General features: G+C 44.3%; 1 protein-coding gene across 1 annotated transcript; it reads left to right on the top strand.

The window, feature by feature from the left end:
- Positions 1-1052: 1052 nt before the first annotated feature.
- Positions 1053-26846, top strand: CDR2L (cerebellar degeneration related protein 2 like). The gene is made up of 5 exons (XM_056817183.1): positions 1053-1733; positions 19891-20003; positions 20907-21055; positions 22054-22218; positions 24017-26846. Exons 1-5 carry the CDS (start codon positions 1655-1657, stop codon positions 24915-24917), a joined length of 1407 nt encoding a protein of 468 aa, XP_056673161.1. The 5' UTR covers positions 1053-1654; the 3' UTR covers positions 24918-26846.
- The last annotated feature ends 664 nt before the right edge of the window (positions 26847-27510 follow it).

Genomic DNA, 27510 nt, shown 5'->3' with positions numbered 1-27510 from the left:
ATTTAGAATTGGAAGGGACCTCACTAGTCACCTCTCCAACACCCTCATTTTAAAGATGAAGAAACTGGCCCAAGAGTTCAAGTGACTTGCCAAAAGTCATAAATACTAGAACCTAATAATCAAATCTGAATCCTCTGACTTCAAATCCAGCTTTCTCTTTGCAGCATTAATCTGCCTTAATGCCAGTATGGTCCTGGATGTACCCAACAGAAAGATACAAGACAGCAATTAAATGCTTACTGTGTGCAAAGCACTGTGTTAAGTGCTCCAGTTACAAATAGAAAAGAAAGATAGTCCCTGCTCTCAAAGAGCTCAAATTCTAATAGGGGAAACAACAATGCCAAAGGCTTCAGCTACAAGACAGATGGAAAGATCCCATGGTTTCTAGGGGGTAGTGACAAAGCAGATAGTAATGCCTCTTCTTTTGTGCTTTTCCACTGATAAAATTATACCAATTTCTGCTGTTGAATCATATAACAATGCCAAGGACTTTGGCGGGAAGAATTGTTTTTTCTGGGTCTGCAATAGATAAGCCTGTGGCATCTGCAGAAGCAGTTTCCAGGCTGCATTTCCTCAGGGGCTGCTCCCCAGGATGAAGACGTGGGGTATTAGGCTAGAAGGATTGCCTTAGGAATACTAAGGCTCTTGGGTTCAGCATCGTGAGGTTTCTCCAAGAGAGTCTTAAGGGGAGCCTGGGGTCTAGGTAGTGTTGGTGCTTTGACTTACTTGGCACATGCTCGAGAACAGCTTTCTAGTCAGAAGTTGCCCCACCCAGGCCCCTGGCACAATACCATCTCTCCTGATGTTTCAGCATCTGGATCCCACAATGGGGAGGGGGGCTGCTGATGTGATTGGAGGACGAAGAGAGCGGAGGCTAAGAAGACGCGTGAGGTCGAGATGGACTAGGGCGCTGGCGGTTGGAAATAAGAGAGGGACTGGTAAGTAGAGGGATGCATGGAGGTAGGAGGGATGGAGTTGGTCCTGATAAACCCCATCCACCTTCTGACAGCTGGAGCCTTCATCTTCCAGGCTCCTCCCCTGCTTTGCATATAGCTTCTTGATAGGTTTGGCGACAAGACCCGGCTCCTCCCCCGCCCCCTCCACCGAACCCGAGAGGAAAGAGGCTGCCGGCTGGGCTGCCGGGTGGGCAGGCGGGATCTGCAGCACCAGCCGCGGAACTGACTCGGGACTGAGCCAGTGGCCGCGCGCCGGTCGGTTGCGGTTGGCGCTGGCAACGTCTCCGGGGCTCCGGGAATCCCTCGGAGCCGCTCTGCGCTGAGCAGGGACCGAGGAGCTGCTGCTCCTCCCGTTCTCCTGCTCTCCCCCCCGCCCTCCATCCTCCCTCCCTCCTTCTCCCGCCGTCCCCGCCCCCCAGCCCCTTTGTGCCGCCGCGGCTGCAGAAGACTCCCGAGCCACCCCGGAGCTCCCTGGCCCGGCCCGGCCCGACCCCCGGGAAGCAGGGGGTGGTGATTATAGAGTCCGGCGCGTCCGCCCCGTCCGGGGGGCCGATGGCTAGGGGTAGCTACTCGGGCTGGGGCGCAGCCGCCCGACCCTCCCGAGGCCCCGCCTGCCTACGCCGCATTGTCCCGGGCCCGGAGACCCGGGCCCTGAGCTAGGAAGGACGCCGCAGCTCCGGCCCGCCCTGGACGGGCCCATGCGGAGGGCCGGAGGCATGGAGGACTACTCCGGGGAGGACGAAGAGTCCTGGTACGACCAGCAGGACCTCGAGCACGGTAAGGGGCGGGAGAGCCCCCTGCCCGGCAGACCGCAGTGGGTAGGGACCGGGGTGGTCCGACGGGGCGCACTGCGCTCCTAGGGCGATGCGTCTGACGAAGCTGCCTGGGGGCCTGCTTGGAGGAAACGAGGGAGCTGCCTGTGGTTGCCCTGACCTGACAGCCAGCTGGGGACTCGTGGAAGTCCGGTCTTTCTCCTCCTCTTTATACTTCTTCTCTTCTTGCCCCTCTACTCCCCACCCCCAAGTGTTGTCCTGGGACTGGAGCATCCTCTTGTCCAGCTCCCACCAGCAGCATATACATGCACACACAAGTCCCAGGGGGGACACTCCTGCCTCTTTGGTACTTGAGAGTCAGAAAAAAAAAGAGGGGGTGGCCCTGAAAACTTGAGGGAGGGAAGCACCTTTTGTGATATTTTGTGTAAGGGAAGGATGATTCCTAGGTGCCCTTATCTGAACCAGCATCTTTCCCTACCACTGTACTGCTGTAGCTCAGTAAAGTTCCCCCCAACTTACAGAGAATGCAACAGACCCCCTTTCAGGACTCTGGGCAAGTCAGCAATGTGTAGTGAGAAGATGGGCACCCTAGAGTCAGGTCCTTAGCATCCATGTGGAGTGGGAGAAGGGAGTTAGCTGGGGCTGTCAGAATTAGAGCAGGAACTTAGGGAGGCAACTGGGATCCCAGGGGAACCAAGCCAAAAAAAAAAAAGTGGGAACAGTGAGGGCTGTGGGAGGCAGGCTTTTCTGTAAGGAGGGGAAACAGGATGGGTCAGCTTCTGTGACTGGGTGAAGGGGGTGGTGGTGAGGTGGCTGAAGTGACGTCACTGCTGATTCAGGAAGGGGGAGGGGGTGTTTCCAGCAGGAAGGGAGAGAGGGCCATGGCTTAGACTCGTTGCAGCTGGCATCAGTCTTGGGCCCACAATGCTAGTCTCTTGTTAGAGCTGGGATGCATGGGTATGATTGCCAATCTTGCTCCTGGTACATTGATTCTACATAGATCCAGCCCCTGGGCTGTATCCTCCTTCCTTCTTATGCCCAGCATCTCATCTCACACTACTTTCTCTAGCTGATCACAGGCTCATAGGATCACATCCTTGTCCCAGAAAGACCCCAGCTAAGTAGTTCCAAAGTTCAGCCCTGCAAGCAAGGACTACTGATTTGTCATGGCTCCCTGTAGGCAGGGGGAGATAAGAGGTTTTGATCACTTTGATCCACTGCTGGGAAAAAAGCAGAGGGCTCTGAGGAAGTCTAAGATTGTTTTTCTCTCTCCCCTCCCTACCCCAAACTCTTCAAATATAAGGCAAATGGCGGGGGGGGGGGGGGGGGGGGAGCTAATTACTGCTGCCTTTATTTCCATTCATACCCTTAATGATGCCTTTGGCACCCTGCCTATTCCAGATGTGGGAGGGAGCTGGAGAAATGGAATGAGATTTAATACTCTGGAGGAGAACTGACAAAAATGGGAACTGCCTGTACTCCCAGCCCAGCTGTGCTGGATGTTTCTTCCATGCTTCAGGACCATTAATAGGAGATTGGTCAAAAGAGGCTGCATGTAGAACCATGGAAGTTAAGAGTCAGCTTAGTCTACCTTCTTCTGGGCCTTCCATTTTACAGATAAGAAAACTGAGGCCAAAAGATATTAAGTGGTTTGCTGATGGTCCGATAGAATCCTATTGTTAGGTCTGGGGAGATTAGAGCCGTTAAATTACTCAGGAGGAAAAAAAAAGTAAGTCCCCTCATTCACATCCAAATAAAGTAAGAACCAAGTAGTCCTATTATCTGTTCCTTATTGAATCATGGGGTTGGGACTGGAAGGGATTATATAGATTAATCCCCTTATTTTACTGAGGAGGAAACTAAAGCCAAAGAAAGCGGTAATGGAATTTACCCATAGTCACAGTAAATGGCAGATCCGAGACTCAAATCCAGGTCTGAGTTCTGGCTTATTTCAAGGGAGAGAGCTTCTTTGAGGGAGCTAATACTCAGTTTTCCTTTTTCTGTATTGAAGTTGTTTGTCTCCCTTGTTGCTTCCTTTAATACCTAACTAGGAGGCCAGGAAGACCTGCATTCAAATGTGACATTTACTAATGGTGTGACCCTGGGCAAGTCACTTCACCTTTATTGTCTCCATTTCCTCAACAAATGAAAATAATAGCACCTACCTCAAGGTCTTTGGGGAGGAATGAATGAGATAATATTCAGAAAATACTTAGTACAGTACTTCCGGCACATAAGAGATGATAGATAGTTATCCCTTCCACATTGCAACTTTCCCCATTTCTGTTTTAATATATCACAAATCATCATAAGAAATTAAATTGGAACTTGGGGAGAGTTTTGGAGAAGTACAGATGACACTCTCGAAGGCCAGCAGATGATACAGGAAAAGTTTAGAAATGCAGAAATGCATGCTTAACCCAAAATCTACAATAAAGTACATCCCATAAAAGAAAAGGAAGAAAATTCATACTTCTCTAGGACTAGAGAGGGCCAAAAATTTTCACTTGGATTTTCCAGAATGCAGTTACCTCACCACTACCCCTTGCCCTTTCCTCAGTGTGCAAGAAGTAACAGTACTTATTCCCTTCTCTACCTCACAGGGTTGTTGGGTTTTGATTTAATCCCTTATTGATACTAGTTGGTACCTGGGGTTAAGTGACTTGTCCAGGGTGACACAGCTAGGAAGTGTCTGAGACCACATCTTTTTTTTTTTTTAAGTGTATAAGATGGGGGTGGGAGACAGGAGATCCTGGGTTCAAATACAGCCTCAGACATTTCCTAATTGGGCAAGTCACTTAACCCCTATTGCCTAGCCCTTATTGTTCTTCCCCTATGGAACTCATACTGGTATCCATTCTTAGATGGTAAGGCCATAAAATAATTAATTAAACGAATGGATTAGACTTGATGAGCTCTTAGATCTCTTCCAACTCTAAAAGTCTATGTATGACCCTATGAAATTCCTTCCACTGTAACTCTTCTTTCATCTCTAGTCCCCAAAGGATCCAAGCTAGCTACCTAACATTGAGTAATCATACCGGCAACCCTTTTAGCAGCCAAAGAACCTAAGAGATAAGGGAAATCCGAACTGGATGGTAGCATCCTAAGAATGGTCTAGGATCAAAATCTCATGGAATGCTACTACTCAGGATCCAACTCTCTTTTACTAATGGTAACGACAGGCCCATCAGCTAAAGAAAGAATGAAGAATGGAAAAGGGTTATGGAGAGAGGGAGGTCTCATCAAATCAGATTATTGGAAATGAATTATCCCTAAAAAACACTGTCAAATATTACTTTTCTGAGGGAAAAAAATGTCTGACCTCTAAATTATAATGCCCAAGCTTGGCCACAGAGAAGATGAGAGGCAACCTACCAACCATCCTTCATGGGGAGTCTATAGGCACTGAATATTGTATATGTTGTTAGACAATTGATAAATTGGTTGGAATTACTAAGTCATTTTTCCCTCTTGATTGATAACGCTCACTTTTTAAATCTATTACAGCTTGAAAATTTTACAGACCCATTATAGCAAAATGACCCACTGGGAAGGGAAGGACATAGCTAGTAACGACTTTTCTCCTCCCCTCACCCTACCTCCAATGTGACTGCTACTCCTCACTGTCCCGGCCAAATAGATTATTAGGCTAGATTCCATCACCCAGGTGACTTTGAGGCAGGTCCCTGCTCTTAGTGGTGGAAGGGTGGAGGGAGAAAGATCCTAGATCCATGCTGTGTTCCCTCTGTCTGCTGCCGCAAGCACCTGCAAAAATAGAAAAAGCTATTAATTATTAAGTATCAGACACACTTTCCCTACCTCCTGACCAGGCATGGTGAAGGCTGTAGGTACCACTTTCATTCTCAGTAAAAAATGACTGCTGAGTCATGAAATGATATGGTCTTTGTACCAGTGTCATGGACCCTTTTTCCCTTCTAGCCTCTCACCTTGAGCCTCTTAGTGGCAAAAGAGGATTAAACAACTTTAATATCAAAAGAGAGATCTTGGTATCTCACCCTAGTATTATCTCACAAATATCCCAGACCCTGGCTAGGCCCAGGAACACCAAGCTGCCATTTCTCAAGTTCTTGGAGGAGACTTGTGGTCTGTTCTCTTGGGCAGTATCAGCATGTCCTCTCCCCCCACCCCCCTTTATTTTATTCCAGTAAGAAATTTACACATAAGTTTTCCATGGTTGCATCATTCATGTTATCTTCCTCTGCTCTTCCCTCCCCTCTCCTGAAGTTGACAAGCAATTCAATCTGGGTTATACCTGTATTATTACTCAAAACCCATTTCCATATTATTATTTGTAAGAGAGCAATCTTATAAAACCAAACCCCCAAACCATAAACCCAAATAAACAAGTGATAAATTAAACATTTTCATCTTTATTTCTACTCCGACAGTTCTTTTTCATAAGGCCCTCAGAACTGTCCTGGATTGTTGTGTTGCTATTAGTAGCAAAGTCTATCACGTTTGCTCATTCCACAGTATTGCGGTTACTGTGTATATTGATCTCCTGGTTCGGCTTGTTTCACTCTGAATCAGTTCACTTGGTCTTTGCAGCTCTTTCTGAAAGCATCCTGTTCATCACTCCTTACAGCATAATAGTATTCCATCACCATCAGATACCACAATTTGTTCAGCCATTCCCCAATCAAGGGACACCCCCTCATTTTCCAATTCTTTGCCACCACAAAAAGTGTAGATATAAATATTTTTGTACACACAGGTCCATCCCCATTTTTAAAAATCTCTTTGGAATACAGACCTAATAGTGGTATTGATCAGCATATCCTCTTTAATGAGTCTCCCTGGTTTCTACCCTTCTTTATTTATTTTCTTCTTTTCTCTTTCTTTTGGAGGTGAATCTACTTTCAAGGATGCTGTGGCATAGAATTCATTTATTAATGAATTGCCTTCATTAAAAAAAAACACACACAGTCAAGGCCTGGAGTTGGAAGGACCTGGGTTCAAATCTGGCCTCAGATACTTCCTAGCTGTGAGACCCTGGACAAGTTACTTCACTCCATTTGTCTAGCTCTTACCCTTCCCTCTTAGAGTTGTTACTAGGACAGAAAAGAAGGATTTAAAAATCATTTTTTAAGTTTATTATGTGTCAGGAACTGTGCTGCTGCTACAAAGAAAGATAATTTTTTTTAAGTCCCTCCTTTCAAGGAGTTTGTCATCATCATTGTTGACATCATCATTGTTGACTTTCAAGGAGTTTGTCATCATCATTGTTGACGTTCAGTTGTTTTCAGTCATGTCCAACTTTTCATGACCCCCTGGAGGGTTTTCTTGGTAAAGATTCTGGAGTGATTTGCCTTTTTCTTCTCCAGCTTATTTGATAGACAAGGAAACTGAGGCAAACAGGATAAGGTGATTCACCCAGGGTCACACTGCTGAAGCTGTATTTGAACTAAGGCCTTCCTGACTCCAGGCCTTGTGCTCTATCTACTTCACCACCTAGCTGCCCTTTAAGGAACTTACATTCTTCTAATTATTTAAAATATGCAAATATTTTAATAATATATAAACAAATATGTACAACCTGCAAGTAATTAGGGGCATACTAGACAATATAAAGGTGATCTAAAAGCCTGTTTCCCCATCTATAAAATGAAGATGATGATAACACCTCCAGGTTGTGAGGCTCCAGCAAGATAAGGGAGGTGAAGCATTTTACAAGCTTTTGAAGCACTATATAAATGTGAACTATTATTATTTCTCCCTGGTCTTGACTGCCCTGGAATGGAGTCTGTCTCCTCAGGTTCCTGCTCTCTCTTCCTATCCTGTCCGGGTCATTGGGTTATCCCCTCCAAGGAGCAGAGGTAGAGCGCTTCCACTCGCTCCCTTCGGAGCATGCTCAGCCAGAAAAAGGGGAAACTGAGTTGCTAATATACGGCCTCACACAATAAGTAGCTCCCGAAATATCGCTGCACAGACTCATGGCTTAAATTAGCTTGACACAATTAAATTCATTAGTCAGGCTCTTAAGAGAATACCTTTACCGTAGGTTTTGCTTCCAGATTAGCCCGTTCCTCTTTCTAGCCCCAGTTCTTGGCTTTCCTCAGCCCTCCCTTCCCAGATCCATCTCATAGTCACATGCTGAAATTATACACTCCGCCACCTCCCAACTCAGTGATCCTTTTTGTCCCCACCAGTCTTCTCAGGACCCTTGAATAAGTTTCTCTGAAACATTTCACTCCATTTGGGGGCCAGAAGACCCTGATCACTTCCTCTAGGATGGCATTCTTCCTCTCTGCATTCTTTAATAATAATGATCATGATCATAATCATGAATAAGGTTTATGGATGCTTTTTGTTCTTTTAAATCTGTAATGCCTACATATCCACACCGACTGCATAGATCAACATCAACAGAGACAAATGAAATAACTAAAGGCAAACAACCCAGTTGATTCACCATTCAAAAAACATTCATCATTTTATTGCTATCTGCCTCCATTTCCTTATCTGCAAAATGAGGATAACAACAGTCCCTCCCAGTGTTGATGGGAGGATCAACTGAAATATTATTTTTAAAGAGCTTTGCAAATCTTAGCTGCTCTTTAAGTGCTAATAGTAGTGGTAGCTGTGGTGGTGGCAATAGCAGTAGGTGGTGCCAGGCACTGTGCCGGGTGATGGGCATATAAACATAATAACATCTCACAGTTAGGTAATGCTTTAAAGTTTGCAAATCACTTGTTATATTTCATTTGAGCCTCACAGCAACCTTGGGAGTGGGTGGTATTATGCCAGATGAGGGACTAAATCTGAGAGAGGTCAAGACTTGTGGTCACACACACAGTAAATATCTGAGTCAGGATTTGAATTCAGGTCTTTCTGCCTTCAAGTTCAGCATTGCTCACTAATGAAAGAAATAATCCCTTCTTAAAAGAAGCTTATCCAAGGAGCAGCTAGTGGATCAGTGGATTAAGGATCAGTCCTAGCAACAGGAGGTCCTGGGTTCAAATATAACCTCAGCCACTTCCTACTTGTATGAGTCACTTAATCCTCATTGCCTAGCCTTTACTACCTTTCTGCTTTGGAACCACTACACAGTATTAATTCTGAGGTGCGAGGTAAGGGTTTAAAGAAACCACCACCTTATTGAGGGAGTGTTTCTGATGAGGTAGACATCATCCTAGTCTGTCTCTTTGCTGAGAAGGAGGCTTGTTTCCTTAGATATTCTCCAGGGATCATTTTTGGCTTTTTATTTACTTAGAATTTAGTACCCTTTTAGTGTTCTTTTCCTTTCCATTGCTTTAATCACTGTCTATCTTGGTCTCTTAGTTCTGCTGTTTTTAGCCCAATTTTTAAAAAACTCAATTCATACTGATCTTTTCTTTGTTTTCCCTGGGTTCCTCCTGTTTGTCATTTTTTATTGCATGTTATCAACCTTTTTCCTTTGGGGTCCTATAGCCCAGGGGGTCCCCTTCCACAAGAGACACTGACTTTGTGCTCGTTTATATGCGAGGTTATCAGACTCCAGAAAGTAGAGTCAAGTTTTTCCCTTTCTGTGGCTCAGTATGCCCCCATCCCAGAGTAAAACTCTGAAAGAATCTCTAGAACTAAAGTTAGGCCAGTGGTGCACACCTTCAATGCCTCCAATGCAGGAGGCAGAGGCAGGCAGATGAGGTCCAGGGTCTTGAGCTACAACAGGACTGAATTGGCCAATTGGGCATCCTCACCAAGCCAGGTTCCAGTGCAGGAAACCATCATAGGGGGGGGGGGCCACCAAGCTGCCAAAGGAGGGGCAAACCAGCCCCAGCAAGAAAAGGATCAGGTCAGAGCTCTCTTACTAATCAGAATTGTTATCAGGCCTGTGAATTCCCCTGTGCTTGGAGCCTGGGCAAGATAAGGAGTTATTGAGTTGTTTTCAATCATATTTGGCTCTTCATGTCCCCATTTTGGGGTTTTCTTGGGAAAGCTACTAGAGTGGCTTACCATTTCCTTGTCCAGCTCATTTTACAGGTGAGAAAACTGAGGCAAAAAGGGTTAAGGGACTTGTCCAGGGTTACACAATAGATAGTGTCTGAGGCCAGCTTTGTACTCAGGAAGATGAATCTTCTTGCCTGCAGGCAGGGCACTCTATCCACTGAGCCACCTAGCTGCTCTTAGGGAAACCTGGTCTCAAAAATAAATAAATGAAGGAAAATAAAGCAAAGCTTAGATGTGGTTCATGGCCAGGGTGTCTCTGATATATCAGACATAGGGCAAACAGTTCATTTCCTCAATTGTAGAAAGTGCCCGAGGTGCAGGAAGGAGACTCAAGATTCACAACATCTCCAGAAAAACCAAATCTCTTCAAGAGCCTATTATACTCATCACCTCCCCCTAAAAGGTGGAACAGTCCTTTGTGGAACAACTGAACAGATCCTTCATGTCTGCATTTACTGAAGACCCACAGTAAGTGGGTCCAGATCTTCTGGCCGGTTAGAGCATTTCTAGGGCTTCTTTTAGACAAGCTGCTATCAATCAGTCCATCATCAGACATTTGTTAAGTACCTACTGTTATGGGGTTCAGATGTGTACCCCTGGGGTTTGGGAAGGATACCTTTTGCAAGAATGCAAGGCTCCAAAACTTAGCTTAAAAACAAAAAGATAAATTTATTAATTTAGAAAGTAATGTTGAGAGTGGCCAAGAGGATAGCAAGGTGGGACAGAAAGATGGGGAGCAGTTCCTGGAGGAGGGCATGAATGGAAAGGCTGTCCCCCAGATGATATCAGTTCTGGGGATTTTATACTCTTTATAACAGATGCTGTGTCATGGTGTGGACATAGTGGTATGCCTTCAGGCATTTGGTAGAGAGAGCTGGTCATTTGACTGGGGTCTGCCTGAAGGCATAAAGATTCATCTCTTTGTCCATCTTAAATCTAGAGGACAATCTAAGAGGATAAACATCTCAGGACCCTGGGTGGGGTCATTGGGTCTTTCTAGAATGCAAAGGCAAGGGAGTTTCCCTGATAATAGTTCAGTTCTCCTGGGTTTCTGGGGGTACAGTGCCCATGTCACTACTACATGCCAATAGATCGAATGCCAGGACTGGACTCATCTTCCTGAGTTCAAATCTGGGCTCAGACACTTACTGTTTGACTCAGGGCAAGTCACTTCACCCTGTTTGCCTCCGTTCCCTCATTTGTAAAATGGGCTGGAGAAGGAAATGCAAACTACTTTAGTATCTTTGCCAAGAAAATGACAAATGGGTAATGAAGAGTCAGACACTGGGCTACATGCTGAGCATATAAACACAACAAATGAAACAATCCCTGCCCCCATGGAGCTTATGTTCTAATGGGAAAGATGACAGGGATATTAATTGATAGTTATTCCTTCCATTTCCCAATTTTCCCCATCGTGGTTTGAATGCATCATGAGTGTTGGCATAAGAATTTAAATGGGAATATGGGGGGTGGGGGGTGTGTGGAAGCCACAGATGACACATGAAGGCCAGTACATGACATAGAAAAAGTTTAGAACCTCAGAAATACAGAAAATGTGTATATAGTATCATATATCAACATATTTTATCTTTTAATATTATAAATATGAACTATTTCTTTTTTTAATTAAAATAAATCAAAAGTTAGCTTGTGAAAAGAATGAAAGCCAAAAGACAAGATATCTTAATATTGATCTACATAGAGCCTGTGCCCAAATACTTAACTCACATTTTACAATAAGGTACTATAAACACCTCATAAGAGAGAAGAAATTCAGATTTCTTCTCTGGAACAAAGAGAGGGTCAAAATCCAAAAAATGGATTTTCCAGATCTTGGGGGTACCCTGGAGATATGGAAGGGATAGCTATATATTTATGATAAACATGAAGAAAATAAGCTCAAGCATATAGAGAATAAATAGTTAAACAGTTAAATGGCTCAATGAACAGGGCACTGGTCCTGGAGGCAGGAAGTCCTGAGTTCAAATCTAGCCTCAAGCATTAACAATATGACCTTTGCAAGTCACCTAACTTCTCTTTGCCTTAATCTGCTGGAGAAGGAAGTGGCAACCATTCCAGTATCTTTGCCAAGAAAACCCTAAAAAGGGTCATGAAGAATCAGATATGGCTAAACAACTGAACCAGTTAAATAGTTTAAATAGTTTGAGACAGAAACAGAAACACAGAGAGAGAGAGAGAGATCTGGTGTTCAAAAGATTCAGAAGTCTTCATGTAAAAAATGTGACTTGAATTGTGTCTTGAAAAGAAGGATTCTGTATGGAGGATGTGCATACCAGGCATATTATGGACAGCCTGAGCAAAGAAATGGAGATGGGATATGGAATGTTGTGTAAAAAAAAGAGGGAAAAAGCCAGTTTGGCTAGATTGCAGAGTTTGGGTGGGAAAGTTATGTGCAGTGAGGCTGAAAAGATGAATTGGGGCAAGGTTGAGGAAACAGCTTTGAAAGCTAAACAAAGGAGTATGTATTTTATTCTAGAAGCTATTAATAGATGAACTGGAATTTATTAAGTAGGGGAGTAGCCTGGTCAGATCTATGCTTAAGGAAAATCACTTTACAGCTACAGGATAATCTAGTGGTGGGAATTTCTCCAAGAAGTTCTCCTCCCTATGGCTGGTTAATACCCAGCCACAAAATTCTGGAACTCTTAATCTGCAAGGTTATTGCCAAGGTGGTGCAGAAAATAAAGTGCCAGGCCTGGAGTCAGGAAGATCATATTCCTGAGGTTAAAGCCAACCTCAGAACTTTCTAGCTGTGCAACTCTGTTGGCCTCAGTTTCCTCATCTGTAAAATGAGCTGGAGAAGAAAATGACAAACCACTCCGGTAGCCTTGCCAAGAAAACCCAAGATGGGGTCCCAGAGAGTCTGACATGACTGAAAACAACTGAACAACAATAAATTCTATATCTTGGGATGACTAGTCATCCGGTCTGTGCAAGGAAGAAAATAGCAAGGCAGACAAAAATTACTAGAGTCTCCTTTTTGGGAGGGCTTCCTAGGAAAACACCTGTTCCAGCTGCTATGAGCCATCATTGCTTCAGGGAGGCAGGGGGAGGTGGGGAAGAGGAGGGGGGGAAATCCACTTTCTCCATGGATAAAAGGCCAAGAGAAAGAAAGCATTGGAAGTAGTAAAGCCCTAAATAAGATCCACAAGAAAAACAACTGAACCTCACTCTTATAGACCACCAAGAGGAGAGGAAGTGGCTTCCAGGACCAGCCAGCCAATAATCTGTAGCAAGGTTTTAGCGTCAGTGGCACTCATAGCCTACCTGGGGTGGCCATCCTTCAGCCAGCTACTTCTACTTATTCTCATCATCCTGAATTCTAGAGTGATGCAGGAGCATATTTGTATTTGTGTATGTTCTGTGAGTCAGAGATGAGGAAGGGATACATTCCAGGCAAGAACAGCCAAGGCAGAGACATGGAGATGGGAAGACAGCTATGGATCTCCAAATATTCTCAGTTCCTTCAACTGATTCTCAGCCAGGACAACCTTGATGTCTCGTACCACCCTCATGAGTTACCCTCTGGTCATTGGCCACCTTAATCTAAGCCCTATTCAGCACGTGGATCACAGGATTGGCTATAACTGTGAATGTGCTGTCGTTCTGGGCTACCCCAGATCAAAGATGTATCGGGTCAGAGAACTTTGCCAGAAAGAGGTACACCTCACAGAGCTAGCTGGACACTCACTCTAGGTCCTTGCTGCCAAGACATGTGCCCCTTGCTGCCCCTACGTGTAACATCAGTTTCAATATCAGCCTCTTCTCCACAGACTACAAAAACTACGAGGCTTTAGAACTTGGGGCACTGGGAGTTTAACCACTATTTCCAGAAGAGTCAGTGGGGATTTGGTTTTAATAATTTGCAGAGAAATTGAATTTTAATTGTCATCTGCGAAGATACCATTTTCCTGTCATGGCCAGAAACAGCATATAGAGAGAGGATTTATTTCCTGAGAGGAATATGTGTAATCTTTATACAGGGTATCTCAAGCTATTAAAGCTTAAAATGACATGGAGACTTTGGAGGCATGCTACATTGTAAATAAGAGGCGGATTCTTGAGGAGAGACTTTAATTGGTATCTCAAGAAGCTGAATTGTAGGACTATGTTTCAAAAGTAAGAAATCAAGGGAAGAAGTGTTGGTTAGAGGTACCTGACGGTGATCTTTCTCACTGTTAAAATATTATAAATAATTATGTATGGCTTTGTGTTATTATAGTTGCCAGTTTCAGTCACAACCAAATCTTTGTGACTCCTTTTGGGGCTTTCTTGGCAAAGATACTGGAGTAGTTGGCCATTTGCTTCCCCAGCTCATTTTATAGATGAGGAAACTAAGACAGAGTGAAATGACTTACCCAGGATCACACAGCTAACATCTGAGGCCAGATTTAACTCTGGTTCTCCTAACTCCAGGCCCAGTACCATATCCATTGCTCCATCTAGTTGCCCAAATTTACTACTTGTTATTTTTTTAGTAAACTGTATATGAATAGCATATGATAAATATGAATTTAAACCTAGGAGACTGAGAGTTTTGATACATAGAGAGATGAGTAAGTGCCTATCCCTTACTGCTCCTCTGCTTTGGAATCAATACACAAGTACAGATCTGACCATGTTACTCCCTCGTAGTTAGTAAATTTCAGTAGCTTCCTATTGGCTGTAGAATCAAATATAAACCACTCTTCTTTTCCTTACTGTTCATGGAAGCTGCTCCCTCTCTATTGGTAGTCTTTAAGAGTGAAGTTCAGTTGTTTTTCTTGGGGACCTTCTTATTTAGGGCTTTTTTTCATCCAATGCCTTCTTTCCCTCAGCCTTCCATCAAAGGGGAGAATGGATTTCTCTCTCTTCTTCCCCACCTCACCCCTACTTCCTGTCAAGTGGAAGAGGGATTATGTTTGTTCAGCTTGACCCTAAAAGGCAGAACGGGGAAGAATAGGTCCAAAAAAACAAATTTCAGCTTTCTGTTGTTCAGTCATTTCCAAATCTTCATGACCCCTTTGGGATTTTCTCAGCAAAGATACTAGAGTGGTTTGCCATTCCCTTGTCCAGCTCATTTAAAAAATGAGGAAACTGAGGCAAATAGGGTTAAGTAACTTGCCCAGGGTCACACATATATTAAGTGTCTAAGGCCAGTTTTGAATTCAGGTCTTCTTAACTCCAGTGCTCTATCCATTGTACCACCTAGTAGTTGCCCTTAATTTGGGGGAAAACCTTTAAACTATTCACGCTGCTCCAGTTAAAATGGGTTTCCCCATTCTGAAGGTGGGAACTGTATAACCACCATTTGTCTTGACACATTGTAGAGATTATTTGAGTATAAATTGTACTGGGTGGCCTGTGAAGTCCCTTCTCACTCTGAGATTCTGTAAGAATCTATCCAATATCTCAAGGTTCTTTTGATATTTCACTCTGATGCTCTTCTCAGGCTCTATTACCCTTCCCTCTGTCAGCATGAGCTGCCCGCCTCTCTTCTGCTGCTCACACAGGTCCTTCTTGTCTTCTTCTCCCCACTTGTCACACCCAGACCAGAGGTAATATCCTATAGGCACTTTTACCTTCCATGAATATTCCCATTGCTCTTTGGCCATCTACAATTTGGACTCTCTAGAACAGTGGTCCCCAGCCACATGTGGCCCCTTGAGGCCATTTATCCAGCCCCCACTGCACTTCTGGAAGGGGCACCTCTACAAAGCAAGGCATTGCTCACGTACAGTACCACTTCCGGTGACATAACCCTTTGCTTGGCTCCTTGTTCTGAGAGTAACTGAAAGAGAACAAGGTGCCCAACAAAGGATTGTGTGGCTGCACAATGGAAGACGTCAGCATGGTGAGCAGAGATCTGGGGGAGGGGATTCCGCACCATGTATACTGCTGCCCAGTATAGTGGTGGCAGTGATGGGCCTGTGCAAGTGTGACAGGCCCATCACAGCCGGCGCTGCAGCCTCCACTATCTCAAATAGCCGTATACAGATTTGTTCATGGTTTTTTAATAGTCCAGCCCTCCAATGGTCTGAGGGACAGTGAACTGGACCCCTGGGTAAAAAGTTTGGGGACCCCTGGTCTAGAAAGTGTGGTGTTCCGTGATTTCTAGCTACAGAGCATCACTACTAAGTGTTGGGAGATATGAATGAGATACGATGCACAGCAGCACCAAGTGGTCTGGGACCACTAAAGGCAATATCCAGTTTCCCAGATGTGTTCTAACCCTATTGTCCTAATGTCCTTTTCAGGGCTATTTTTATTTGCCCATATGCTAGTAGATAGACTACCTCAGTCAGCTTATATTACCTGGACAATGGGATGTCACAGTGGATAGAGAGCCAGACTGGGAACTAAGAAAACTCCACTTCCTGAGTTCAAATCCAGCCTCAGACACTTACCATCTGTGTGATCCTGGGCAAATTACATCTCTATTTGCCTCAGTTCCTCATCTGTAAAATGTGCTGGAGAAGGAAATGGCCAACGACTCCAATATGTTTGCCAAGAAAACTCCCAATGGGACCACAGAGTCAGACATGACCAAAAAATGACTCAACAATAACAATCTGGGCAACACATTTTCCATCCACTTGGGTTTTTAATGTGGATGAGTAGGCTGATTGCAATGACTGTGTACTCAAAAAGCAGAAGGTTTGTATAGTCTCAAGGTTTGATGTAGTTAACAAGGAGCATTTGGAGAATGCCACCATCAAAAGACAGCTCTTCATCTATTTGGACTTTGAGCAGTAGTAATAATAATAGTTAACACTGAAGGGCAGCTCGGTGACTCAATGGATAGAGATGAAAGGTCCTGAGTTCACATCAGACACTTCCCAGCTGTGTGATCCTGGGCAAGTCACTTAACCTTAATTGCTTAGCCCTTACCACTCTTGTGCCTTGTCACCAATACTTAAGTATTGATTCTAAGACAGAAGGTAAGGATTTTTAAAAAGTTAACATTTATATAGCACAGTGGGCCAGTGCTGTGCCAAGTGATTTAAAAGCATTAGCTCATTTGATCCTTACAGCAGCAGCAGGAGGGAGTTGCTACTATTATTCCCATCTTTCAGACAAAGAAACTGAGACAGGGAGAGGTTAAGTGACTTGCCCAGGGTCACAGAGCTAGTAAGCATCTAAAGGCAGCTTTGAACTCAGGTTCTTAAACCCACCACTCTCTCCACTTCACCACCCAACTCCCCCTGTGAGAACACTGATTCTAGGCAACATCTAATGTGTCTCCATTTCTCATACTTTGCTACTCACACAGTAGACTCCTAGACAAAGTTATGTCTGTAGTTACATCTGCTCTAGTTATATGATTTAAACAAGTAAATGGACAACATCAAGTTTGAGGAGAGCCTTTAAGACTGTTTATTCTGCTAAATCAAATTGTTTTTTACTAACTGAGCACAAAAGAATCTAATGTTTATTGTACCACTCTGTCAAGTATTTGACTTTGAGCATGTGGTCTGCTATAAAAAAATCTGGAAACCTCGCCCTATTCCCTTTTCCTGTTTTCATCAATGACTTAATAGGCACAAAAGTCATTCTCATCAAGATTTTCTAAAGGATCAGTGTCTTCTCCAGCTCCTCTGCAGACAGCACATGTACTTCTTGGCTTCAATAAAAAGTTCTGCTACAAGTATTTTTGTATTTGCTTTACTTTTACAACATTGACTTCCTTGAGACCAGTAGAATCTCTGGCTTAGATGCAAAAGAGTGAATGGTTTCAATGGAATATAGAACCCTTGGTGTTCCTTTACTCTCTGCCTTCTTTTTTCCTCTCTTCTCTCATCTACTTTCTCTTACTCAGAACAGAAATGCAGGTGCTACTCATGGGTCCAACTCCACCACTGACTGGCAAGAGAGCTTTTTGTTCAGTCCTTTCAGTCATTTCCAACTCTTTGTGACCCCATTTGGGGTTTTCTTGGCAGAGATCCTGGAATGGTTTGGCATTTCCTTCTCTAGCTCATTTTTTAGATGAGGAAAATTAGGAAAACAAGGTCAAGTGACTTGACCAGGGCCACACAGCCAGTAGTATCTAAGCCTGAATTTGAACTCAGATCTTCCTGACCCCAGACCTAGCACTCTATCCACTGTGCCATCTCACTGCTCAGGAAAACTGACTTCCTCCATTTCTGACATGGGCTTGTTTGTCCCACTCCTTCAGCAACCTGGTAATCCCCAAGGGATTCACTGTATTAATATCAAATTTAGTTCAGACACTTGGCCAAACCCGCTACAGCTCAGAACTTCTGAACTCCATCAAGCCACCAGCCTTGGTAGGAAGGGAAAGACCAGTACCTTAGATTCCAGGTGTGTACCACCATATGGACTACTCTTATTTTTTAATATAGTTTTTTCTTTTTTTTAACCCTACCTCCCATCTTGGAATCATTGGTTCCAATTGGTATTAATTCCAAGGCAGAAGAGTAGTAAGGGCCTAGGCAATGGAGTTACCCAGTGACTTACCCAAGGTCACATAACTAAAAAGTATCTGGGTCCAGACTTGAACCCAGGACCAGGATCCCATCTCTAGGACTGGCTTTCTATCCACTGAACCACTAAGTTCACTGAATGCCCTCAACTATGGTTTTCACCATTCTCATCGGTGCCTGTCTTCTCATAGAAGTCACCGAGTGTCAAGATATATATTGGCTTAGTTTGAAGAATCTTATCAAGCTCATAGAACTTCTCTTCTGCAGCAGATGTTGAGAGAGAAGCTGGAGTTGTGTTCAGTGTTATCTGATTACTTAGGCTCATCATGGGTGCTAGAGAGCAAGATGGTCAAGTGTCCATAAAAAAAAAAAAGATGTGACTTGTTGCCTTTGGGCTTGTGATGCAACTCATCTCTCCAGCTACTTTATCCACTTCTCCACCAGGAAAATGCATGAGCCATCCTAATAGCTACAAGTTCTAGTTTCATTTATTCTGAAAATGCCAATGTGGACATGCTTCAGCTCCCCAGATAACGTCACCTCTCCTTAGACAACAATCACATGTTACCAATGCCAACAGTTAAGGTTTATAGTGAGCAGCTAGGTGGTGCAATGCTAGACCCGAGTTCAGATTTAGACTTAGATACTTGCTAGCTGTGACCTTGCTAGCGTGACCCTTAACTCCATTTGCCTGGTTTCTTCACCTGTAAAATGAGCCAGAGAAGGAAATGGCACACCACTCCAGTATCTTTGACAAGAAACGACCCAACAACAACAGCGGCAAGGCTCTGATTCTTTGTACTTTCTATCTACTTATTCTACCACCATGTATTATGAAAGCATAGTACTGAGAGCAGTTTTATATTTTTTAAATAGTTCTTTGAAAGACTTATGAAAAAGAATGCTATCCACTTCCAGAGAAAGAACTGTTGGAGTTGGAATGCAGATCAAAGAACATGATTTTTCATTTTGGTCTTTTGGTGTTTTATTGGGGTGTTTCGATTTTACGTGATCATTCACTTACAATAATAGACAATATAGAAACAGATTTGGTATGATAATATGTGTATAACCCAAATCAAATTGCCTACCATCTCTTGGAAGGTAGAACAATTGAGATCTTATAGCTTCAGAAAACTTATGTGGAAAATTGTTATTACATGTAATTAGTAAAGTAAAAATCTTTTTAAAAATAAGATAAAACGGTTCTGAGTTTCCATAGATAAAGAAAATATCTAGCATTCTAAAGACCAACATTCTGGTGATGTGATATGGATGCTGAGAAAGATTAACCTGTCTGCAATAGGAAGAATAGTTTGGAGAGAAAAGAGACAAGAGATGGAATGGCATGTTAAGAGGTTGGAGGAGGCAGCTGGGTAGGTAGCTCAGTGGATAGAGAGTCAAACCTGGAAACTGGAGGTCCTAGATTCAAATTTGGCCTCAGACATTTCCTAGGTGTGACCCTGGACAAATCACTTGACCCCAATTGCCTACCCCTGCCATTCTACTGCCTTGGAACTGATACTTAAGATTGATTCTAAGACAGAAGGTAAAGTTTTAAATAAGAAAAAAAGAGTTTATGGCAATAGTCCAGATGAATGGTAATGAGGTTGTTGGCAACAAGAATGGAGAAGAAGAAACAGAAATGGGAAACACTGAGGAAATCAACTCAATAGATCTCAATAAGTCAGTGACTTGGAAGGGGAGGGAGAAAAGTAACTCCAAGGTTACAAACATGAATGCTACTTTCAACTTCCTTAGACCTACACTTGGCAGCAGAACTGGGGAAAACACTGTTGGAGAGGAACAAAGAGCTCGAGGAGTCCTTGCAACAGATGTATTCTACCAATGAGGAACAGGTACAGGAGATTGAGGTAAGGAGGCCAGGATACTGGGTAGGTATGGGTGGTAAGTTTTCATTGGAGTTTTGCATCACCCTCCTAATCTGTTTCAGAATCATACTCCAAAAGCAAGTAAATCTAGGGTTTTGAGGAGCCATGACAAAAAACAAAAACAAAACCCCTTGCCTCATCAGTATTTCCCCATCTTTAATAGAACCACTCAGTTCCTCCACCCAAAGCATTAGGAGAGACATGAATTCAAATCCTAATTCTAACATTTACTAGTTGTATAGCCATAAACAAGTAACTCATGTATGATTTTAAGTCTCATTGTCCTCATCTGTAAAATTGGAATAATAGTATTTGAGCAACCTAGCTGCCCCTCCCCACTGTTTTTTAATAAAACCACTTAGTTCCTCCACCAAGAATATCAAGAAAGGGGCAGATGGGTGGCTCAGTGGATAGAGAGCCAGACCTAGAGACAGGAGGTCCTGGGTTCAAATTTAGCCACAGGTTCTTCCTGGCTTTAAGATCCTGGGAAAGTTACTTAACCCTCGTTGCCTAGACCTTACCACTCTTCTGTCTTGGAACCGATACAGAGTACTGACTCCAAGATGAAAGCTAAAGGTTTATATGTATAATATTTTTAATTAATTTTATATATTAATAATTCATCATATATATTATATATCATGAAAGACCTGAGTTCAAATCCTAACCTTCCACCCTCTGGTTGTATAGCCACAAACACCTTATTTATGTATGATTTGAGCCTTGATGCCCCCATCTATAAAGTTGGAAGTACCCAGGCTCACAAGGTTCTTGTGGGAAGCAAATGGTTGATGTATATTTGTAAAACACTTTGCAAACCTGAAAACACTATATAAGGTGTGTTGTTGTTTTATTGTTCCCTTACCACCCCCACCCACAACCCAGTATCTGACAAAACAACTAGACACCCTGCGGCAGGTGAATGAGCAGCATGCCAAGGTGTATGAGCAACTAGATGTGACTGCTCAAGACTTGGAGCTGTCCAACCAGAAGCTGGTGCTGGAGAGTAAGGCTGCGCAGCAGAAGATCCACAGGTGAGATGGAGGAAAAGTGGCATCTTCATCATAAGGAAGTATGTGTGCAAGACATGTTTACATGGGAGCCTGTGTTCATGGGTGCTGATGTGTGTGTGTTTCCATCTCTGGGTTTGGGGATCCTGGGTAAATATTGGACCAGTAGTTGGAGAGGAGTTTTCCTCCTGATAACTAGATTTAGTCAGCCTAGCAAGAGTCACAATGAATAAATTGCTAGATTTGGGAATCAGGAAGACCTGAATTCAGATTATACCCAGATACTTTCTAGCTGTGAGACTTTAGGCAAGTCACTTAACCTCAGTCAGCCTCATTTTCCTCTTCTGTAAAATGGGGATAATAATGATACCACCTCCCAGAGTTGTTGTGAGGATCAAGTGAGATCACATCTATAAATTCGTTGTTGGGGTTTTTTTGGGGGGGAGGGGTGCAGATTTGCATTGCACTTTTTAATTGCACAGGTAGTTTTAAATAATAAAATGGAGAAAGTGCCTCTCCAAAGCCAATCTCACATTTAAGAGTTCATATAGCAAGCATGTACACAGTGCTTATTAAACTGCTCCACAGGGCATTCCTAAAAATCATAATACAGTTTTAAGTTCTGGTAGATAGGTGTGTGTGTGTGTGTGTGTGTGTGAAATATGCATATATACACTAAGGCTTTTTATGTTATACACATTTATAAATGCGTATATATAATCTGCATGTGCATATATAAATATATTCACAAATATATGAAATAGATGAATGTGCATATATACATACTAAGACTTTTGAAATATCCTATGTAAATGCACACATATTCATGACTATGAGAGAGAGGGAAAGTGAGACAGAGAGAGAGAGAATCACCCCCAACCCAGAAAGAGCAGCCAACATTACAATTCCACCTTTGGTCTTTCTAGTTGCAGGAAGATGCCTGGGTGAGGGCCAGACACAGAACTGGCCTTTAGGATGCTTCCTTTAAGCACAGCTTTCTGATTTTTTCTTAAATCTTTTAGCCTAACAGAGACCATAGAAAGTCTTCAAACCCAAGTTGAAGAGCTTCAGGGACAAGTGGAGGAGCTGAGGAGCTTGGAGCAGTTGCGGGTCCGAAGAGAGAAGCGGGAGAGACGGAGAACCATCCACACCTTCCCTTGCCTTAAGGAGTTATGCTCCAGTCCCCGGTATGTTGGAGGCAGAAGGGAGAGGGAGGAAAGGGGTCAGGAACAGAGTCTGGACCTGAAGAATGGAGAGAACATCTTTGGCCACTGATAACTTGAAGGTCTTGGATTCTCAGTGTCTCAGGCTAAGCTCTGCAGACGGAGTAGGAATGGCCTTCTCCCATATCTGGCCTGCTACAAACAGAAAGGACAAGTCTTTAGCACTTTAACTGGGACAGTTGGTTTCCTGAGAGACTGTTTCCATTGAGATAACCCTAAGCATGTTATTTTCCTAGCCATCTTTTCCTCCTACTTTTACTGCCCCTAGGCAATGCTACTGCCCCTTCATACACTCTGCCACATTCCAGTTGGTACAACTCACCCCTTCTGCACAGTTCCCACTTTTCTGATGGCAGTCACCTCTGCCCTGTTTCTCCTTCATCCCCAGAAATATACTGTCCTTAGGGCTTTTTACTTCTCTCCCTTCCCCAAGGAATGCCTGATTGTGAGGGTGGTTTTCAAGTAGTAATTTTTAGCTCCTCTCTCCCTCACATTTGACTGCTTGTCTAGCCATAGACTGAAAGGCCTTCTCAGCTGAATAGAGGAGTATTGTATTAGTTTAAAGGATCTATGTGCAGAGAGGGTACCATATTCTGTAATTGTACACAAGTATAAGACTGACTTAGGATTCCTTATTTATCAGAGTTGGAAGGGATCTTAGAGATCACCCCAGTCCACTTAACTTCAGTTTATACTATGCCAAAGCAAATAAATCACAAGCATTTTTCTTTTTTTTTTACAGTAAACATTTATTAAGCTTTAATTTTCACAATATCTTATTTCAATTCTGAGATCAGCCTACAAATATTTCACTACATAACATCAATCTGGTGATCATTGAATAAATAAAGGAATGTATATATGCCTTTGTAAAAATAAGTTTGATATATTCAGGATTCCCAACAATGACAGCAGTAGACCTAATTCCCCAAGGGTCACATGCCTTGAGTCTTATACACATCACTATCAACAAATCAAGTTGTTTTACAGAAAAGACAAAACAAAACAAAAAATCCCCACGGCTTTTACAAACTTAATTTCTATCTAAATCTGCAATCAGGTGTATGAAACAATATGAAATCACTAATATCAATGCTGACAACTGGTGTCAATTAAAAAATGCAATTTCCAGTTAGTTATAGGGCAAATGAGGATCATTGTCTCATTGGGTGTCATTTTTTCTTTTAAACCTTACCTTCTATCTTAGAATCAATACTGTGTATTGATTCCAAGGCAGAAGAGCAGTAAGGGCTAGGCAGTGGGGATTAAGTGATTTGCCCAGGGTCACACAGCTGGGAAGTGTCAGAGGCCACATTTGAACCCAGAATCTCCCATCTCTAGGCCTGGCTCTCAATCACAAGCCATTTTTGAATGGCATTCAATTCATTTATTAAGTGATACAAGTGACTGGCTGAGCTGAGGGCAGAAAGATAAGGGGTTTATAATCTACTAGAGATTAGAGAAGAAAATACAAATGGATACAGATAAGTTTAATACAAAATAGAATGTGGTAGGGACAAAGGAGAGATCCAGACAAAATGCTTTAAGAATATTGGAGGAGTTAGCTCGGTGGGTTGAGAGCCAGACCCAATAACCCTGGGTTCAAATCTAGTCTCAGACATGTCCCAGCTGTGTGACCCTGGGCTAGTCAACTTCATCTCCATTGCTCAGCACTTAAGGCTCTTCTAGCATAAAGTTTTCTTGGCTGGGTATTTTTGGGGGAAGGGATTCATTGCGGTGATCTCTATGCCTACTTTCCTAGGTATGAGGACGGCTTCCGCTTACATAGTTCCTCCACGGATCTGAGCCCAAAGCCCTTGGAAAGGGAGAACGAGCAGCTGCAGGCCATTGTGAGCTCCCTGCGTTCCCAGGTGAGCCAGGAGAAGCAGCGGAAGGAGCGGGCGGAGCGGGAGTACACGTCCGTCATCCAGGAATACTCGGAGCTCGAGCGGCGCGTGTGTGAGATGGAAGGCTGCAAGCTTCGGGTGCAGGAGCTGGAGGCCGAAGTGCTGGAACTGCAGCAGATGAAGCAGGTGAAGACGTACCTCCTGAGCCGGGAGGACAACCTGTCCGAGGCCTTGCTGGAACCCCTCAACAATGCCCCAGAGGCGGACGATCCTGAGCTCGGTGGGGATGTGACCGCGGGGAAAGACGGCGTCCCTTCGCCCACGGCTTCCCCCGGCCATGCGGTGCGCAAGAGCTGCAGCGACACGGCCCTCAATGCCATCATGGCCAAGGACCTGGCCAATCGCCACTTGGGCAACTACATCCTGCACGCCAACAGCGTGCGCAAGCGGGGCATGTCCATCTTGCGCGAAGTGGACGAGCAGTACCACGCTCTGCTGGAGAAATATGAGGAGCTGCTGAGCAAATGTCGGCAGCACAAAGATGGCGTGCGGCACGCTGGAGTGCAGACCTCGCGTCCCATCTCTCGAGACAGCTCCTGCCGCGACTTCCGGGCCGGGGAGGAGGGCCAGGGGGAAGAGTGGGGAGGGGGCAAGCAGGGCGAGAAGAGCCTTATTCAGCACGTGGAGGCCGTGGACAAGAGGTTGGAGCAGAGCCAGCCAGAATACAAGGCCCTCTTCAAGGAGATTTTCTCCCGGATCCAGAAGACCAAGGCAGACATTAATGCCACCAAGGTCAAGACCCATAGTAGCAAGTGAGCCCCGCCTGCACCCCCCAACCCCCCTTGTTCTTGCCCCAGCCCTCCTCTCCCCCCTTCCCCCCAAGATACAAGATGCCCCGCCTCCTTTTCTAGCTTTCTGTTAAAGGGAGCCCTTTCTGACTTCCTAGTTGGGGTGTGATGCCATCATTCCCAGCTGGAAAGGCTCCCTACAAGGGGTGGGAGTTGGGGGAAGGGAGGATCCTCAAAAGAGGATGCAGTAGTTGATGATGGTGCCAGAGACACCTAAGGAATACCCCTCCCCCACCCCTGGAATGGGGAGAGGGGTATGGGGAGCAAAAAGTAGGAAGACAAACTGACCCCCTGTCTCAGGAGCTCCCAATCACCCTTTGTGTCAGCCTGATGAAGCAGCCCAGAGTTTGAAAGCCAGACATCCCAGGGGAAGGAAGCCCCTCTCTCTCCTATCCCTCTGGCTTCCAGGCCATCTAGCTGGTCCTCAGCCATATGGCCCCAACTTTCTTTTCAAAGCCATTCTGGATCTGGGGGATTTTTTTTTTCTTATAATGCTAGCTTCTCCCCCTCCCCAAGACTGATGCACTTGAAGTAAGACCATCCAGAGCTGCCTTCTGCAGTTCTGATTGGTTTCCTGAACCCATACCCCAGCACCCTACCTGGGAATGCCACCCCAAACCCAGGTACCTCATCACTCCATTTTGGCAACAGTCGCTTAGTCCAGGGCATCCCAGACAGCCCCACTCTGGGCAGAAAGCATCCTCTGAGAGCAAAGAGGACCTCTGCCTTCTCCCCAGACTGTCTGGGTCCCCTAGGATGTCGTAGCTACCCCTCAGGAGCCAGCCCAGCACCGTGTCTGTAGCAAGTGAACTCTGGGGAGGAAGAGGAGAGACCCTCACCCAGCTGTGAAGGAGCTAAACTCCTGCTCTTACTGTTCTCCAGCCTTCCCGGGAAATGCCTCTGACTGTGTTCATGCTTTCAGAGGCTAGGGTTGAGGGGATTCCCAACTGGAGGGGACACCCCTCATGGCAGTTGGGATTCCCTGACTAGCATCGTAGCAGCACCACTCCGCTCTCACCCATGCTTGTGGTTTCTTACTTTCCTAGCCCCAGACTTCACTATGTCTGCCCCTATCTCAGGGACCATATCTCATTCACATACTCCATCCAGTGCCCACTTCTGGGTGTATATACCAGCATGTTACTCGAGCTTCAGCTTCCAGCTTACCCCACCCCTGGGGCCAGCCTGACACACTGTCCCTGCCCCATACTGTATTCTCTACCCAGTGGAGAAGAGAACCTATTTTGCCTCCTGAAACTCCCCACTTTTCACCAAGGTGGCTCAGCCTCCTCTCTAACTTCCCCAGCCTCTTTAGGGGTATGGGGAGAAGGGGCTTTGATTTTCTTCTGGGCTTAGCTCTTCCTGACTGTGACTGTTGCCCCCTTCTGGGGCATCAGTCAGGGAAGGACCAGGGATTCACAGCCCTACCCCCAAGCCACTATGTATCCAAGAATCTCAATCCTGTGTGCTGACCCATTAGCAGCCATAGAGCCTGATGGAGAGAGTTACCTGGCTCCTATTCTGGGAGCTTCCATGCCTTATTTATAAACAGAAAAGCAGTTTTCTTGAGCATCCCTGAAGACACCCAACCTACTCTTGAGGCATTACTGTGATGAAAGCTGGTGGCTCTGGTCCTTTATATTCCCTTGATTTTGAATCTTCATCCTGTGGGGCAGGGGAAACTTTCCAGTCATTTGTGCGTTTCTTTTGGGGGGGGGGGGGTAAGGGTTGAGGGTGGAAGGAAGAAACTCCATCCTATCCAAACTCCAGCACACTAGCATCCTACCAGCTTCACCTTTGAAGTGTACATGAGAGAAATATATTTACAAATGCTTTATTCTCTTCTTAAATTAAAAAAAAATGCATCAGTATTCTGAAAGCAGAAGTTGCCTTCAAAGGAATGGATCCTGTCTCTCTCTGTAATGCTCACACATACACAACCCTCTGTTGTTGGAGAACTTAATAGCTCAGGGGTTCTTAATTTTTTTTTTTGCCATGATCCCCTTTGACAGCCTGATGAAACCTATGAGCCCCTTTCCAGAATAATCATTGTAAATGTATAAAATACTGAAATACAAATATATATACACATATATATTCACCAATCTAGTTAAAGAGTTCCTGTAATATAGCCAAAAAGGGAGGGAGACATCACATCCATTTCCTTGGTGGGCTGCTTCTACATAATTCCATTCTCCAGTAGAATTTATTTTTGTCATTTTTAAAAAAGTGTTATTAATGTTCGGTTTTTTATGTTAGTCTCTTCCCATTTAAACCCTAACTACCCCGACACACGTAGACTGTAATCCTCCAGTATTAAAAAAAAAAAACCAAGAGTTAAAACCAACCTTGCTTGACACTATAGGCAATATTCCACATCCATTGCTGTAAACTTGTTTCAGTCGTGTTCAATTTCATTAACCCTTTTGAAGTTTTCTTGGCAAAGATCCAAGAGTAGTTTGCCATTTCCTTCTCTGGCTTATTTAACAGATGAGAAAACAGGCAAACAAGATTTAAGTGACTTGCCCAGAGTCACACAGCTACTCAAGTTCTAAGGCAAA

Source organism: Monodelphis domestica, chromosome 2 (assembly GCF_027887165.1).
Source record: "Monodelphis domestica isolate mMonDom1 chromosome 2, mMonDom1.pri, whole genome shotgun sequence".
Taxonomy (NCBI): domain Eukaryota; kingdom Metazoa; phylum Chordata; class Mammalia; order Didelphimorphia; family Didelphidae; genus Monodelphis; species Monodelphis domestica.
This window is presented reverse-complemented; position numbering and strand designations above follow the sequence as displayed.

Bases quoted from the DNA above. Each gene is read 5' to 3' on its own strand.
- CDR2L (XM_056817183.1), top strand. From the start codon at position 1,655: ATGCGGAGGGCCGGAGGCATGGAGGACTACTCCGGGGAGGACGAAGAG. The intron at 20,004-20,906 runs GTAAGGAGGCCA...CCCACAACCCAG, and splicing joins AACAGGTACAGGAGATTGAG to TATCTGACAAAACAACTAGA. The intron at 22,219-24,016 runs GTATGTTGGAGG...CTACTTTCCTAG, and splicing joins GAGTTATGCTCCAGTCCCCG to GTATGAGGACGGCTTCCGCT.